At 36.4% G+C, this 14,113-nt stretch overlaps 1 protein-coding gene across 1 annotated transcript in view; it reads right to left on the bottom strand.

Annotated features, from left to right (window-relative positions):
* KCNK4 (potassium two pore domain channel subfamily K member 4) overlaps window positions 1-14,113 on the bottom strand; it is a 576,554-nt gene that overhangs the window by 57 nt on the left and 562,384 nt on the right. The window contains exons 6-7 of the mRNA XM_044075806.1: window positions 10,807-10,946; window positions 1-1,643 (exon numbers count right to left, since the gene is read on the bottom strand). The exon at window positions 1-1,643 is cut by the window's left edge and continues 57 nt beyond it. Of these exons, the coding sequence (XP_043931741.1) occupies window positions 1,134-1,643; window positions 10,807-10,946 (650 nt within the window). The 3' untranslated portion in view covers window positions 1-1,133. The remainder of the gene's footprint in view (window positions 1,644-10,806; window positions 10,947-14,113) is intronic.

Raw genomic sequence — 14,113 nt, 5'->3', positions numbered from 1 at the left:
ACAAATGTGTTTTATAGTTGATAGTACAAGTTATTTGTCCTCATGCTGGCTTAAGTCAAAAGTCATGATCATTTTTTCTAGTTTCAAACACCTGACCACTTTCAGCTGTAGACATAGTCACTGTGACATCACATGGTATAAAATGGTGGCTGTGAATTCTGCAGTTGCTACCTTTTCAAGTATCACTATCCAGAGGAAAATCAGATCTGCATAATATTGCTGTTATCAAGAGCCAGATCTCTTACTACAAAGGCACAACCATGACTTTTTGCTGAGAAAATTCTTCAAGAATTAAATTGTTTACCACAGTATCATATATTTTGAAAAGTGATGGCTCACCTCCAGTCAATTTTCAAACTTCAAGAACACTTAAATATAATACTGCTAACAGTCAGAGGTCTAGCATACAAAATATGCACCAGCCACTGGTATAGTTTGTTTCAGGATTACAGGACAAAGGCATATTTTTTTCAAGTGTTTCAAAACATTTTATCCACATGCTGACTATTTTGCAACAATATGTAATCAAGTCAACAGCAAAGCAATACACCTCTACAGAAAGTCCATTTTGCATTAAAGCCATGCTTCCTTAAAGTTTGTGTGATACGCTATCAGTTATTATAGGATATAGGAGGTCTCATCCTGAAAAAAATCAGATTGTTAATGGAAAGAATACTGATGCATGATAGGTTTCCCTGCTTGTACATAGACGACACGGTGCTTTCAATAAACAAGAAAATGAAAACATATTTAGCTTTAGATTACTTTCTTTATAAATTCTAGGAAATAATATCACAGTGGTTGCCTTGCAAAATATTATAAAAATATTAATAAATTCAGTGCAAAATTATGTCAATAATATTTAAAAAAAAGAATCTGAACTGAACTTGTTACAGCTTTTGACACAATTCACCTTTTAAGCTGCATTTAATCTCTTAAGAGAAGAACCCCATCTTCTTATTTTTGTCATATCAAATTATTCATAAAACACTACTGCCCTCCATATTTTTCAAATGACCGCAATATTGCAAAACATTTCCAGTGTATGGCAGAATCTGGTCTGAATAAATTTCTGAAAGGTTGTTGTCAAAAATTTCCAGATATAAGTTTCCTTCCTTTAAACCATTTGCTCCTCAAACATTTTCTCCCTTGTCTCTGTTTCGATTTAAAAATTCACTACCTTCAGTTGTTGGCCCATTTGCTTCCCTTGGCAGTCCTCGACTTCTCTGCCTCCTCTTCCTCCTAGATCTTCCTTTTATGCCATTAGCAATTATATCACTCTGAGCATCAGATGACTCATCAATGAATGCCAGATTTTCATGCAAGTAGTCAATGGGCCGCTCCTTGTTAAGTTTGTTCATTTCATCAACCTTTGTCATTTTATTAACTTTGGGAGAGGGCTCTGGGGATGTAGCATGTGATCCTTCTTTTTCATCACTTGAAAAATCATCTTCATCATCATCATCATCATCATCTTCTTCATCACTTTCTCCTGGCTGTTGCCCTGTTCCTGTCTTACGCTTCTTGTTACGTCTTCTGTGTAGTTTGTCTGGAATATCAAAGCTCATTCCTGGGCGAGCTAAACGGAGTTCAGCTGTCATATTTGCAGTCCAGTTAGCGGCCTGAGCAGTCAGATCACCCATCTATAAAAAAAGTAGTTAAATATTTCCGTTAAACAATTCAGTATAAGTTAGACTATCACATCTAGTTCCCCACAAGGATAAATATATATCTGATATATCTGCAAATTACTATTTACTGATAAGACTCATTACACCAACTGTTTCTGAAGAATTTGTTGTATTTATTGTTTGACAGCTAGATGCCAGCTTCTGCTTGAGCTATTAATGTATCTGATTAACACAAAATAAATTAAGTATGAATCTTGTATCATTATTTGCTTTAAATCTGAAAGTTGCTGACTTATAAAGTTTTAAGAGATTTTTCCCCTTGAGACAACCTGGCAGTTACAGTATGTAATTAATAGAATGTTTACCTCAATTGAAGAATAAATATTTATACTTTCAAAAATATGCTGTAAAATCATGAAACATAGTTATACTGAAGTGCAGTTTTCAGAGAATTTTTCTTCTAGAAAATTCAACAATTATAATATTAACACTTTACTCAGAATGTTTAACTGATTAGTATAGCAAAAGTTTGTGCTTTAAGAAATATGTTATAAAATGATAAAACAATTGTATTTAACCAATGAGATGTGGTTACTCATCCAAATGTCTCTTCCTAAACTATATTCAGAATAGCCACTTCAATAACAATAAGATAAGAAAAACTATCTAGGAGCATAACTAATGGAAAGTATAGTTTACATTATAAACAGTTATAATTGTGTTAATGCAGTCGTTTATTTGTATATCCTGTCTCACTGTTAACTAGCCCCTGGATTCAGAAATATTATCACTGCCAGTGCTAACTGGACAGTGCTCTACTGCCATGAGCATGACAACAATAATCTGTAATTCAGAGGAATGATAAAGCCACACTGAGCAACGGCCCACTGGCAACTCATTATCATGTTTCTGAATTGAACACTGTGCTTTTAGACCTTACTGTGCTAACATTTCCCCATCCATCCATGAAACATCTTTGCACAGACACCTTCCAAAACGTGCACGTGTGCACACGGACACACACACACACACACACACACACACACACACACACACACACGCAAACACACATGCATATATGTACATATACACACAGACAGCCACAGACATGCCCCTAGTGACACACATACACACACACGCAAACACACATGCATATATGTACATATACACACAGACAGCCACAGACATGCCCCTAGTGACACACATACACACACACACACACACACACACACACACACACGCATATATGTACATATAAACACATAGAGCCACAGATATGCCCCTAGTGACACAGACACACACACACACACACACACACACACACACACATGCATTTATGTACATATACACACAGACAGCCACATATATGTCCCTACAGACACACATAAACACACACATGGTTTCACAGTACTTACCACAGAGGCACTAACAGTCCCAGTGTTCCATGAATTTAATGGGCATTCATCGTCAAAAGATGACATACACTTTTTCTGTTTCATGCTCCAAACAGCATGGTGAAGAATTGTCTAAATCATCCTACAGTGCTGTTCAGATTTCTTGGGGATAGCACATGGCTAATTACCTGTGCTCCTGGAATGCAGCATCTGCATGCATCTTCACCAGCAATACTACTGACCATGCAACAGGTGGCTTCCTTCATTTCACTGTAGTGCTAGGGTAGTGTTTGGATCACTTAAGCATAATGCACTGTGAAAACCTACAGAATGCCATGAATTATTATTTACGTGGTATAAAATAAATATTATATGCTGCACTTCTATCCAGTGCTGCATGTATGACAGTGTTCCTCCTTCAGAATACAGTCTAATACTTTATGAAAAAACAGCTGTTACTTGACAGCACTGAGTCATGTGTGCAGAAAAATTATTACAAACATTTATTTTGCAAAGCAGTATGGAAGGTCTCTAAATTACTCTTGAAGATATTTTTTGCGGAAGTATTCAAAAAACACAATGATACGTAAATGTCAATTAATGCAATTAAGCTAAAAAGCTAAGGTGTACTAGATCAGAACACATGCTTCATTCGTTTAAAGCTTATTGTATATTAACAGACACAACCCTTGTGCTCTGAAATGTGGTGTGTGTTTTTACTACTTCAGGGTGAAAGTACCAAGCAAAGAATGAAAAAAGAAAAAAATCACAAGCAGATGCTTAGATGATGCAAGAAGAAAATCATTGCCGAACACTGAACTGCATCTGTAGAAATATTTATAAATGTTCCATCCATAGTGTAGGGTAAACTCATTGTGTGTAAACTGTTTGGTCATATGACACACTTTTGCTCCTCCCTGATTCTAAGGTTTCTACTTGAGTGCAATATAAGTAACAGTGTGCATCACAAAACAGTACCAATATATCAACAAACAAACAAAAACATCATCTGCAGAACAACTGAAAGAAAAGTATACATATCTTTGAGGTCTAATTTTACTGTCATGTATGTACATTTAAGTCATTTTTTATTATTTCCTGTTCGGGAGGTTCTATTTGCAGCGTGGCAACTTACTAGATGTTCTCAATTAACCAAACTCCACCCAAATAAAACAATCAGGAAATGTTTGGGAGGGAAGGGATGCATGTCACACCCCTCTAAGTTAAGTATGTAACTCCATAATCATAGCAGCAAATGAAAACAAAATAGTTTTTGCCTAAATGCTCTACAGTAACTGTGAATGAATAACACTGTTTTGCTTCTACTTTATAGAGTAGCTGTAACTTTTTTTTTATTTTTCACAAAACTAATGCATCTGACTTTACTCAGCATTACTCACTGAACACAGTAAATTACTACAAATATTAGAAGGGACTAGCTATAATCTTCAGTCCTTTATTACTAATAGGTACACTGGTGCTTCCTATTCCTCTTTGTCATTGTGACTTGTTATCTAACTCAAAATTCTGGGACCCATTTGGACGCACGTTACCTTGCTTGGTGATCATTAGAGTACGGGCCATAATGAAGTCTGCATATTAAGTATGTAGCTCCTGAATCAATAATCATTCATTTCCTTATATTTTTTACTTGGGCATAATTTGAAATAATTTGGATTACATACTTGGTGGCAAAGCACGTCTTAAAGTAGGTATACAGTAAATGTTTTTTTTTCTCTAAATATCATGTAGAGTTAATGGTATGTGTATCTGTTTGCTGAAGGGCCTCTGAATTAAGGCTATAGTTATCTCTTAGAAGAACATAAATTCAGTTAAGTATCCTGTTATAAATTTCTCCACATCTATCATATATCATGTAATCAAGAAGAAACAATATGTTCTTTTCTCTGTCACCGAGTTACTTCGATAATTATTTAACATTTGTTTGCCAGGATATTCCGACTGGACAACAAGTGTTCGTTTTCAGTGGAGTCCTGGGGAGAAAAACTCCATAAGTTTACAGGGAGAAGAAAAATTTACAAAAGAGACATTACAGAGTAGTAGCATACAGATTATAGAATTTACAGCTGTTAGTATACAATAAGAGGATATTCCCCCTTTTAGTTGAAAGTGTACAAAATATACAATGAGAGTAGATAAGAACTTAGTAGAGCATTGCAAGATATTTCACAAGTGAATAAGAGTATATAAATGTTTAAGTGCTCCATATATACATTCAAGCAAATATACATGTAAGAGTATAAATATATATATATATATATATATATATATATATATATATATGTATATATATATATATATATATATATATATATATATATATATATATCCATACAGATACATACATACATGCACATACACAATATACACCATACAGATATATACACACACACACACACACACACACACACACACACACACACACACACACACACACACACATATATATACATGCATACATACACACACACACACACACACACACACACACACACACACACACACACACACACACACACACACGTACATACACTCATATATAGGTTATTGCTCACACATGGATAGGTATAGTTAGATGGTGTTGTTTGTGTTGTCCAGGACAGATGGAGTATAGAAATAGTAAGTGGATGATGCTTCATGGGGTCAATTACAGTTGCACAGATGGTTGGTGAAGAGGTATGTTTTAAGTAGGCTTTTGAAGGAGGGTGTGGAGTTTTCTAGTCTGAAGTCGGGGGGAAGGTTGTTCCATATTTTTGCTATTTCATGGTCAAATAGTGATTCCCTGCAGTTGTTTTTGCATGTGATGGTTTTGATTAAGGCTTTGTTAGAGGACCAAAGTTGTCTATTTGAATTGTAGAAGTTCAGCATGTCATTCAGGTCGGGGGTTTTCTCGGGATAGTACAGAATTAGATGAGCTAGGCTGAGTTTTCGGTACCTTAATAGATTTGCAAATTCAAGCCAGTGCAAGGCTTGCAGGGAAAGGCAGTGGTGAGATCGTGATTTGGCACTGGTAGCAAATCTAGCAATTTTGTTGTAACAGTTGGAAAGTTTATTAAGGTCAGTTTTGTAAAGATTAGTTAGTATTGGGGATGCATAAAGTAGAGTAGATAGGAGATGGGTCCCGGCTCTTGCAATTCGAGATTCGGTGGTTAGATAACTTCTACAGCGATAGAGGGAACCTAGCTTTTTGAGGACTTTAGTGATGGCTGTTGATAGCTGCTTTGTGAATATGAGTTGCTGGTCAGTGGTAACTCCTAGGAGTTTAGCCTCAGTGACAAGGATGATTTGGGTTTTGCTGGTGGAGAGTACAGAGAAGGTCAGGTTGCTCGTTTTAGTAGAGTGGAATAGCATTAGTTGTGTTTTCTTGGGATTTAGTATGAGTTGTGAGTTGTTAAGCCAGTTCTCTATTTCAGAGAGGGCTTCTTGGGCTTTTTGTTGGAGAAGTTAGATGTTGAGTGCAGATAAGGCCATAGCTATTAAACCTATATTGTTTGGTTTACCTTTAAAACCACGTATTGCAGAAGGGCGAACAGAACATTTCCAAAAGGCAGTCTGAAAGGTTTGCAAACGCCAAACAGAAAAAGTTCGAATGTGCAATGAGCGAATGCACAGTGAGATTCGCTCATTGCACATTTGACATTCTGGGGTGGATTGCACTATAGTGGGGATCGGGAAATGGTTCCTTTCCCCACTGTAGTGCGATCCCAGAGTTAGAATAAGCCCCCCACATGGGGGGTGTAGAGGGGCTTGACTGCTTTACATTTTTTTTTTTTTTCGACATTCATGTTCGAAAAACAGTGAATCTGCTGTTCAATTTGCTGTTTCTCAAACATGTAGGTCTGTCGATATTTTCAGTTTCGTGGTTTCGAGTCGCTCATATGAGCACTCAAACCACTGTAATTTGCGGTTTTAAAGGTAAACCATATTGTTTATACCTAAACCCTGATATTTCCTAATTGTATTTCTTCTTGTGATCTTTGTTTGAAAAAGGTTTCATACCACCTGCTGTACAACCACGTGTATTTCAATTGGAAAAAGACCTATCACAAAAGTGTCACATGCAATGGCACTGTATCCACATACATTTTCTGCTCATATAGTTGTTACAAAATGTTGTAGTAACCCTAATGATATTTTGTTCAATAATAAAAAGAGAGCTTATTAGCATTGGTGCTAGAGTGGTGAGCATAGATGCCTTCCAAGCAGTTGACCAGGATTCGATTCCCAGCCACTGCAAGAAGTTTGTACATTTAGACACTCATTTTTATACTGCTACAGACAGACAAGAATGCAATGTTTATTTGGGAGGCACAGTGGTACAGCAGATAGTGTTGTTTCCTTGCAGCAAGAGGTTTCCTGGTTTGATTCTTGATTGGAGTGCCTTCTATATGGAGTCTGCATGTCTTCCCTGTCTTTGCGTGGGTTCCCTTCGGGTGATCCAGTTTCCTTCCACATTCCAAAGGCATGCAGTAAGTAGATCGGATACACTAAATTGGCCATAGGTGTGAGTGTGCATGTGAGTATAAGGTGTGTAAGAATTACAGTGGCAGGGCTAGCCACCCGGCAGTGTAAAGCTTGGTTCTAGATGATTGTCACTGTTAAAGTGACACCCCGACCCCATATGCAAAATTGGGAAAAAAGGGGTTGTGGATGGATGGAACCTGTGCAAAATGCTGCCACTGTTGGCACTTCTTTCCCCTTCGTTTCTCTGTGCAAGGAATGACAATTAAGATACTTGTAGTAGGGGTAGAGTTGTAAGAGGAAACAGGCTGTATAAAAGACAGCAAATGATTTACAAAGAAAACAATGAGAGGAGAGCAGGTTGATATCAGTGACAAGTAACTGGGTCTCCTTGCTTTCCTTTTTCTCTAAGGAGAATGTTGCATGATCGTCAGCTGAGAAGGAAGATAGCTTAGCTGGAGAGAAGATGCCGTCACACTGACATCACATGTTTCAGAAGTGCCTGCAGCACAGAATGTTACCTCATTACATAGTAGCATTTCTGTTCTTCTGCAAGTCTTTGTTTCATGGGCACAAGCTAGCTGCACTTCACCTTTACAAAATGAATCCAAGGAAGAGAAGTTCCTGAGTGCCACCCATCAGGTAAGCAAGTCTGGATTTGTGAGGAGCATTCAGTGGTGGTTTGTCCAATGGGCAAAACTTCAAATACTATATCTCTAAAAGCGACTTTTTAGTGATCATTGGACTATTCTGTTTTGCAACCATGAAGTTAGTATAACTAAGTTAGGGGTTGTATCTGGTCTATTCCCACATGATGGGTGCAAGGGGACTTACCCTCCTGCAAAAAAATGCTTGATTGGTTGTTTCCTAAAAGTAGATTTCAGTGGTATGTTTTTGTGGTTCTTGCCTCTCTGACAAATGCTATTGCATAAATTGTCATGAATTTTACGTGAATAATTTTAATTAAATGTGAAGTATGTAAAGTCATTTTTAGTATTACATTAAGAATATAGTTAACTAAGGTGGTTCTCATGCTATTGGGTGATGGTATATTTATATTATTGTGCAGAAAAGGGGTTGGGAGGGTGGCCTAATGGTTAAGGTGTTTGCCTTACAAACACAAGGTGCAGGGTTTGAGTCTCACAAAGGATAATTGGCTAGGCTTGAAGTGGCTCACAAGAGCAGTTAGCTTAGTACTAACCTATGAACCTATGAACCTATAAGTAGGACTGGGTCTGTGATATGATAGACTGATGGGGTAAATTAGTTATGTGGAATCTAATTTCAGAGGTGGCATATTTAAAGACGTTACAGCTGTTTGTAGGATTATGTCTTAAGCCATTAGTGTTATTTGTAGAATTATGAAGAAAACAAGTTACTTAAAATAGGTTTAGAAGGTTTGTTGACATTGCAGTTCAGAATTCCTGCTAGGTAAGAACAGGTGTTGTAGTGATGCAGATAATTAAGGTGAAGCAGATGGACATTTATACTTGGCAGGCCTGAATGATTTAAACATAAAAAGTCATTTATGGGATTTGAAGTAATCATATGATTTCAAAAAAGAGGTTATGTACTCATGTTCCATCTCTGTCGTCCAGTTTCATTCTTCCTCAATTGATGGATTCAGATCTGTTACCTCAGATTTGACTCAACCGTTGCTAAAGCTCTTAGCAACCAAAAACTCTCAAGCGTCTCCCTTACCTACAATGTACCAACCCCAATTACCTTAGATCTTGTTTGGTGGCTTTAGTAGAAAAGAATATTCATATTCAGAAATGAAGATGGCTATATCTGGAGCTGAATATAAAGAACGGAAATGTCCTGTAACAACTCATTCTTCCAGAAGTTTTCAAGTTATTACTTTTATTTTTACAAAACAAAAGAAAGACAAACAATGTTCTATATCCTTGTACAGTAACACTGAAAAGGAAGATTGTTAGTTTGAGTCAGGCACTTAGGAATAACACAAGCAAACACTGAGATTATTCATGAATAGGAAGAGACAGAACAGCAGTGAACCAGAATAGAAAAATATAGATGTTGCTCCTGTAAGAAACTTTAATATGAAGAGGTAAGAACGGGGAGGCATGTTTTGTTAAAACATGTGTTAAATACCACTGTTATGCAGGTCACACACTATAGTACATGGCATGCAAAAGATTTACTTATTTTTTATTAGACAAATTTGACTTTCTAGGCACATCAACCTATTTTCAAGGGGAAAAAACAAGGTCATTAGGATGATTATGTACCTTGATCAGATTACAATATGGCCACACATGAGAATCATACCCGGCTTAGACATGCAAACCTGATTATAGCTCATGACCACAACAAACTTAGTGAATGCTTTCATCCTACATGTGATGTAGTAACACAATAATAACTGTCAGTCATACATAAAGATAACATTCTTAACCAATGATATGAACCACACATCTGTTAAACAAAAAAGTAGTGCTGTTGCAAATAACTGATGCTACTCATGGGCATTCTGTCTATAGGTTTACAGTCTTTCACCCAAACCAGAGCACTACTGCATTACCTTATAAAAAGCCAAATGACTACCCTACCCACAGAAGATAACACATCCCAACAGGTTCACTGGTCATTAAACTCTTAACACTACAAGCTTTCCCTTTTGAAAGCAAGCTCTAAAAGACAATGTCCTTCCTTTAGCATAAGATCACTGTCAACATCCCTTCCTGACCTGCAGACTCCATAAAGTAACTTGACAAGGACCAACCACGCTTTCTCTGTCCTTGTTCCCAAAATCTGGAAGCCCATTCTTGACTAGATAACATCCATTCAGTCTATTAAAGCATTCAGAAATTAATTGAGAAGCCAACTTTTCAAACAAACACATTGCAAATCCAACCATAATGGAGCACTTTCATAAATTATTGTCCTTTCCCTGTAATTCTGTACCACTGCATCTTCCAAACTGTTCTTCCACTGATCTTAAACCTCTTCAACCACTCACCTTCCTCAGCATTTTCCCTTTCTACAACTCTCTTTACTCACATCTACAATGTGTATTAATCTCTTTAATGGCCAACCCATCTCTAACATTTCAAGTGTACACTTATGACTCCAGGCTTATTTCTTCACTCCAATTTCTTTTGACTGTCTTTATAATATACAACTTATTACCCGTTTATCTTGTAGTACTTGAGCCATATAAACTAATATTGTTTATTTGCACTGGAATTGAAAGTAATTCATTGAGAACTGTTCTACCCTGGCTATCAAATAAATTAAATTCATGAAATAAATTAAAACAAAATGAAGAGACTTACCTCTGCTCTTGTCTTACGAGACAATACACGAAGCCAGTTTCCAATCATTGTAAGGATGGAGGCAAAGTAAGCTAGTCCCAGCAGGATCCAGAACCAGACCAATGGCTTGTACCAGATGTAGTGTTCTGTTGTGCCATCCCCTGAAAACAGAAGTCAGAAAAAGAATTATGTGCTGTCATAACATTTAAAGTACTAGTAATCATAAAGAAGACAATGATTGTCCAAAACCAATGGTTCACTGGCTATGTAAGCATTCATATATTCATTAAGACAAAGATATAATGCTATAAGTGACAGAAAAATATATAAAGTAGTCTGAATATAGCATTAATGTTACAGCTGTCATAACATTTTAGTAAGTTATAATGTAGTTTGTTTGCAGTTAAAAATTATTTGTTTTTTAAATGAGAGAGTGGTCAAAAACACCTAAAAGGATGAAATATTAATTTCCTGATGCTAAGTTTGGTTTGATTATAAAGATGAGTTAATGTGTGTCAACTTGCATTTGAGAAACATTTATTTATTTTTATTTGTTAACTGCATGAGTAGGTTGGTACAAGAGCCTTTTCAGCAACTACCAGAGCTATTCAGCAGAGATAATTAAATACAGAGACACACATAGACAAACTTGTACAAAGTATAAAAATGTGTACAAAGCATAAATACAACATATATGACAATTAGCAAAATGTAGCAGATTTCATTTAGGTTATATGTAGGGTGTCTCTCTTTCTCATGGTTCCATAGTTATCTGGCTGACAGGCAGCATCCAGTCAAATAAAAACAAAATATCTCCTCCTTCCTATGAGCCATTATCAGCATCTCATAAAGATCATTATTAGGCCCCCTTTTATTCAAATTTTTTTATAAAAAAACTACATACTGACTCAGCCCTTATATGTATAGACCATTCCTTCCAGCCCTTCAGGACATCACCAAAATTCTTTCACTGGTATCAAAAGTTTGATAAAAGATGCAAATCTGCTTTTAATCCTAAAAATAGAAAAAATATGCTCTTCATTCCTAAACAATGTCAAAATAAAACACAATCTTTTGAAATATCCTCATCCAACAACACAAAACTGAAACCGTAATCCAAACAAAATTTCTGGGTATCTTAATTAACAACTCTAAGGTGAACAACACATATTTCAAGCCATTAAAAATACATGCTTAGTGCTGTTGGGTATCCTTAGAGCTGGAAGTAAATATGACTACTTTAGCTTTTCTTTCTTTTTTTCTTAATAAGAGTATAATTTCTTGTCTGTATGAGAGGTATACTCTACAGCAAACCTTGCTACTCATTCATAATAAATTAGTGTAATTTATCTAGAGCACTTTATAGTATTATAGCTAGTATTTTCCTACTCTAAGTTATTCACCTTTCTGCATTATCATTATATCAAGCCAGTTCCAGCCAGATTTATTTTAGTTGAGATAAAAATAATAAACTTAATGTCATCTCTTTTTTTTTTTTTTTTGCTTGCACTACTGAAATATGTCAGCAGAGGGAGGGGAAGCACGCAGAGAGTAACAACACTAAGCCTGTTTTCACAGATTAGTTTGCCAGTCTCCATCTAGTTGCCTGTAAAAAATTGCTTTTTTTAATATTAGAGAATATCTTGTGATTCTTTTAACTGAAATAAATAGTTTATCTATTAATGATGAAGCTGTGAAAGACTTAAACTTGTTTTTGCTTTGATTATCACAGTCGCATCAAAATCATCCTCTGGATTCAGAAAGGCTTACAAAAGGAAGGAACCCTTAACATGACCATTTTTCCACACACAGTAAGCCTTTCTAATTCTTAGACCTCCCTATTGCTGAGGATTCTTGCTAATGGTAGCCTCAACATGGAAGCTGGACCTGATGGCAGAGATGCAGCAATACAGGGGAAAGGCTAATGGTAATTACCCATGTGCACTGACCTGCTAATGCCGGTGGCTCCAAATTTAAGCTACCACACAATTAAAAAAAACCACTTGGCTGTATAAATTACCACTGTAGGAGGGAAAAGTGAATGACATCAAAAGACAGAGATTGCCCATTCACTCTTATGGAAGCAGTTGCAGTACAGGAAATTTCAGCAAAGATTTAGAGTTTGGGGTGTAAGTGCATGTATGTATGTGGATGAGTGTGTACATGTATGTAGGGGTAAGTTAAAGGCAAAAAAAATCTGTACAGACCTGTTCTATACTTTCTGAACTGAGAAATAATTAATTGTAATTTTACTGATAACTCCGAGTCCTTCTCCTACTTATATACCTAATGATGCTTTCAGAACTTTATGGAAGCCTGCTTCCCAAAACATGTATGTATCCTTCCTTTAGTTAAGTATATTGATAGGATTTACAGATCACCTGTAGATACAGCGGTTGATATAGGCATTCTGTTGTCAGATGTTTATCAAGCAGAATCTGTCATCTACAAAGGTTGTTCTGAAGCTTTTTACCTGCTACAGAGGTATTTTAGCATAAAGTCAGTAAACTTTATGACAGTTTTGACATTGGAATTTATGTATTCACCTCCAAAGTCACAAAGGCATTCATTTTTTTACTTTATATGGTTAAATACTACAGTGATATTATTCAGAAGTCCCAGCTATTGTTGTAAACATAGAGAACTGTCGGTAGGTTGGTTAAACAGGTTGATGTCCTGGAATTTATCCATATGCAAACCTTCATATGCAAATTCCCACAGACAAAGTCTCATGTCATATCCTAGAAAGCTATAGGTCACCTTTTATGTCCCAGGAATCTCATAGTTCACACCTAATCATCCTGGATACACTCTCCATGAAACCAAATACCCTATTAATGGGAGACATTAACTACCCCTCTATAGAATGTGAAAAATACACTACCTCAAACTCACAGGCAAAACAATTCATGGACTTTATTAATAGAAATGCCATTGACCAAATAGTGAGCACACCCACCAGAGGTTCAAACATTCTGGACCTGCAACCGCCAAAGATTCAAACATACTGGAGCAGGGACTTACCAATATGGGAGTGCATTGCACCCCCCATCCTCACTAATGAGGTTGGCAAACATAGCTTTCTCCTTCAAAATAAAAATCAAATTAGTAACTCCAGCAAACCCTGTAACAGTTACAAAATATTTTCAAGTAAACTAAATGCTATTAAGTGGTAGTTCATCAAAATTAAATTCCCTTCCTAACACTGAGTCCATAACAACTTATCCAGAATTGTGCACAGAGGCCCTTTACCAACATGTAAAATAGTGGATAGAGGCTGCTGCACCTACTAGGAGTAAGCCCAAAACTAACTCTAAAAACAAACCAT

This window comes from Protopterus annectens, chromosome 6.part1, assembly GCF_019279795.1.
Source record: "Protopterus annectens isolate FY-2018-M chromosome 6.part1, PAN1.0, whole genome shotgun sequence".
NCBI classification, from domain to species: domain Eukaryota; kingdom Metazoa; phylum Chordata; order Ceratodontiformes; family Protopteridae; genus Protopterus; species Protopterus annectens.
Note: the sequence above shows the minus strand (reverse complement) of the source record. Positions and strands in the feature narration are given on the sequence as shown.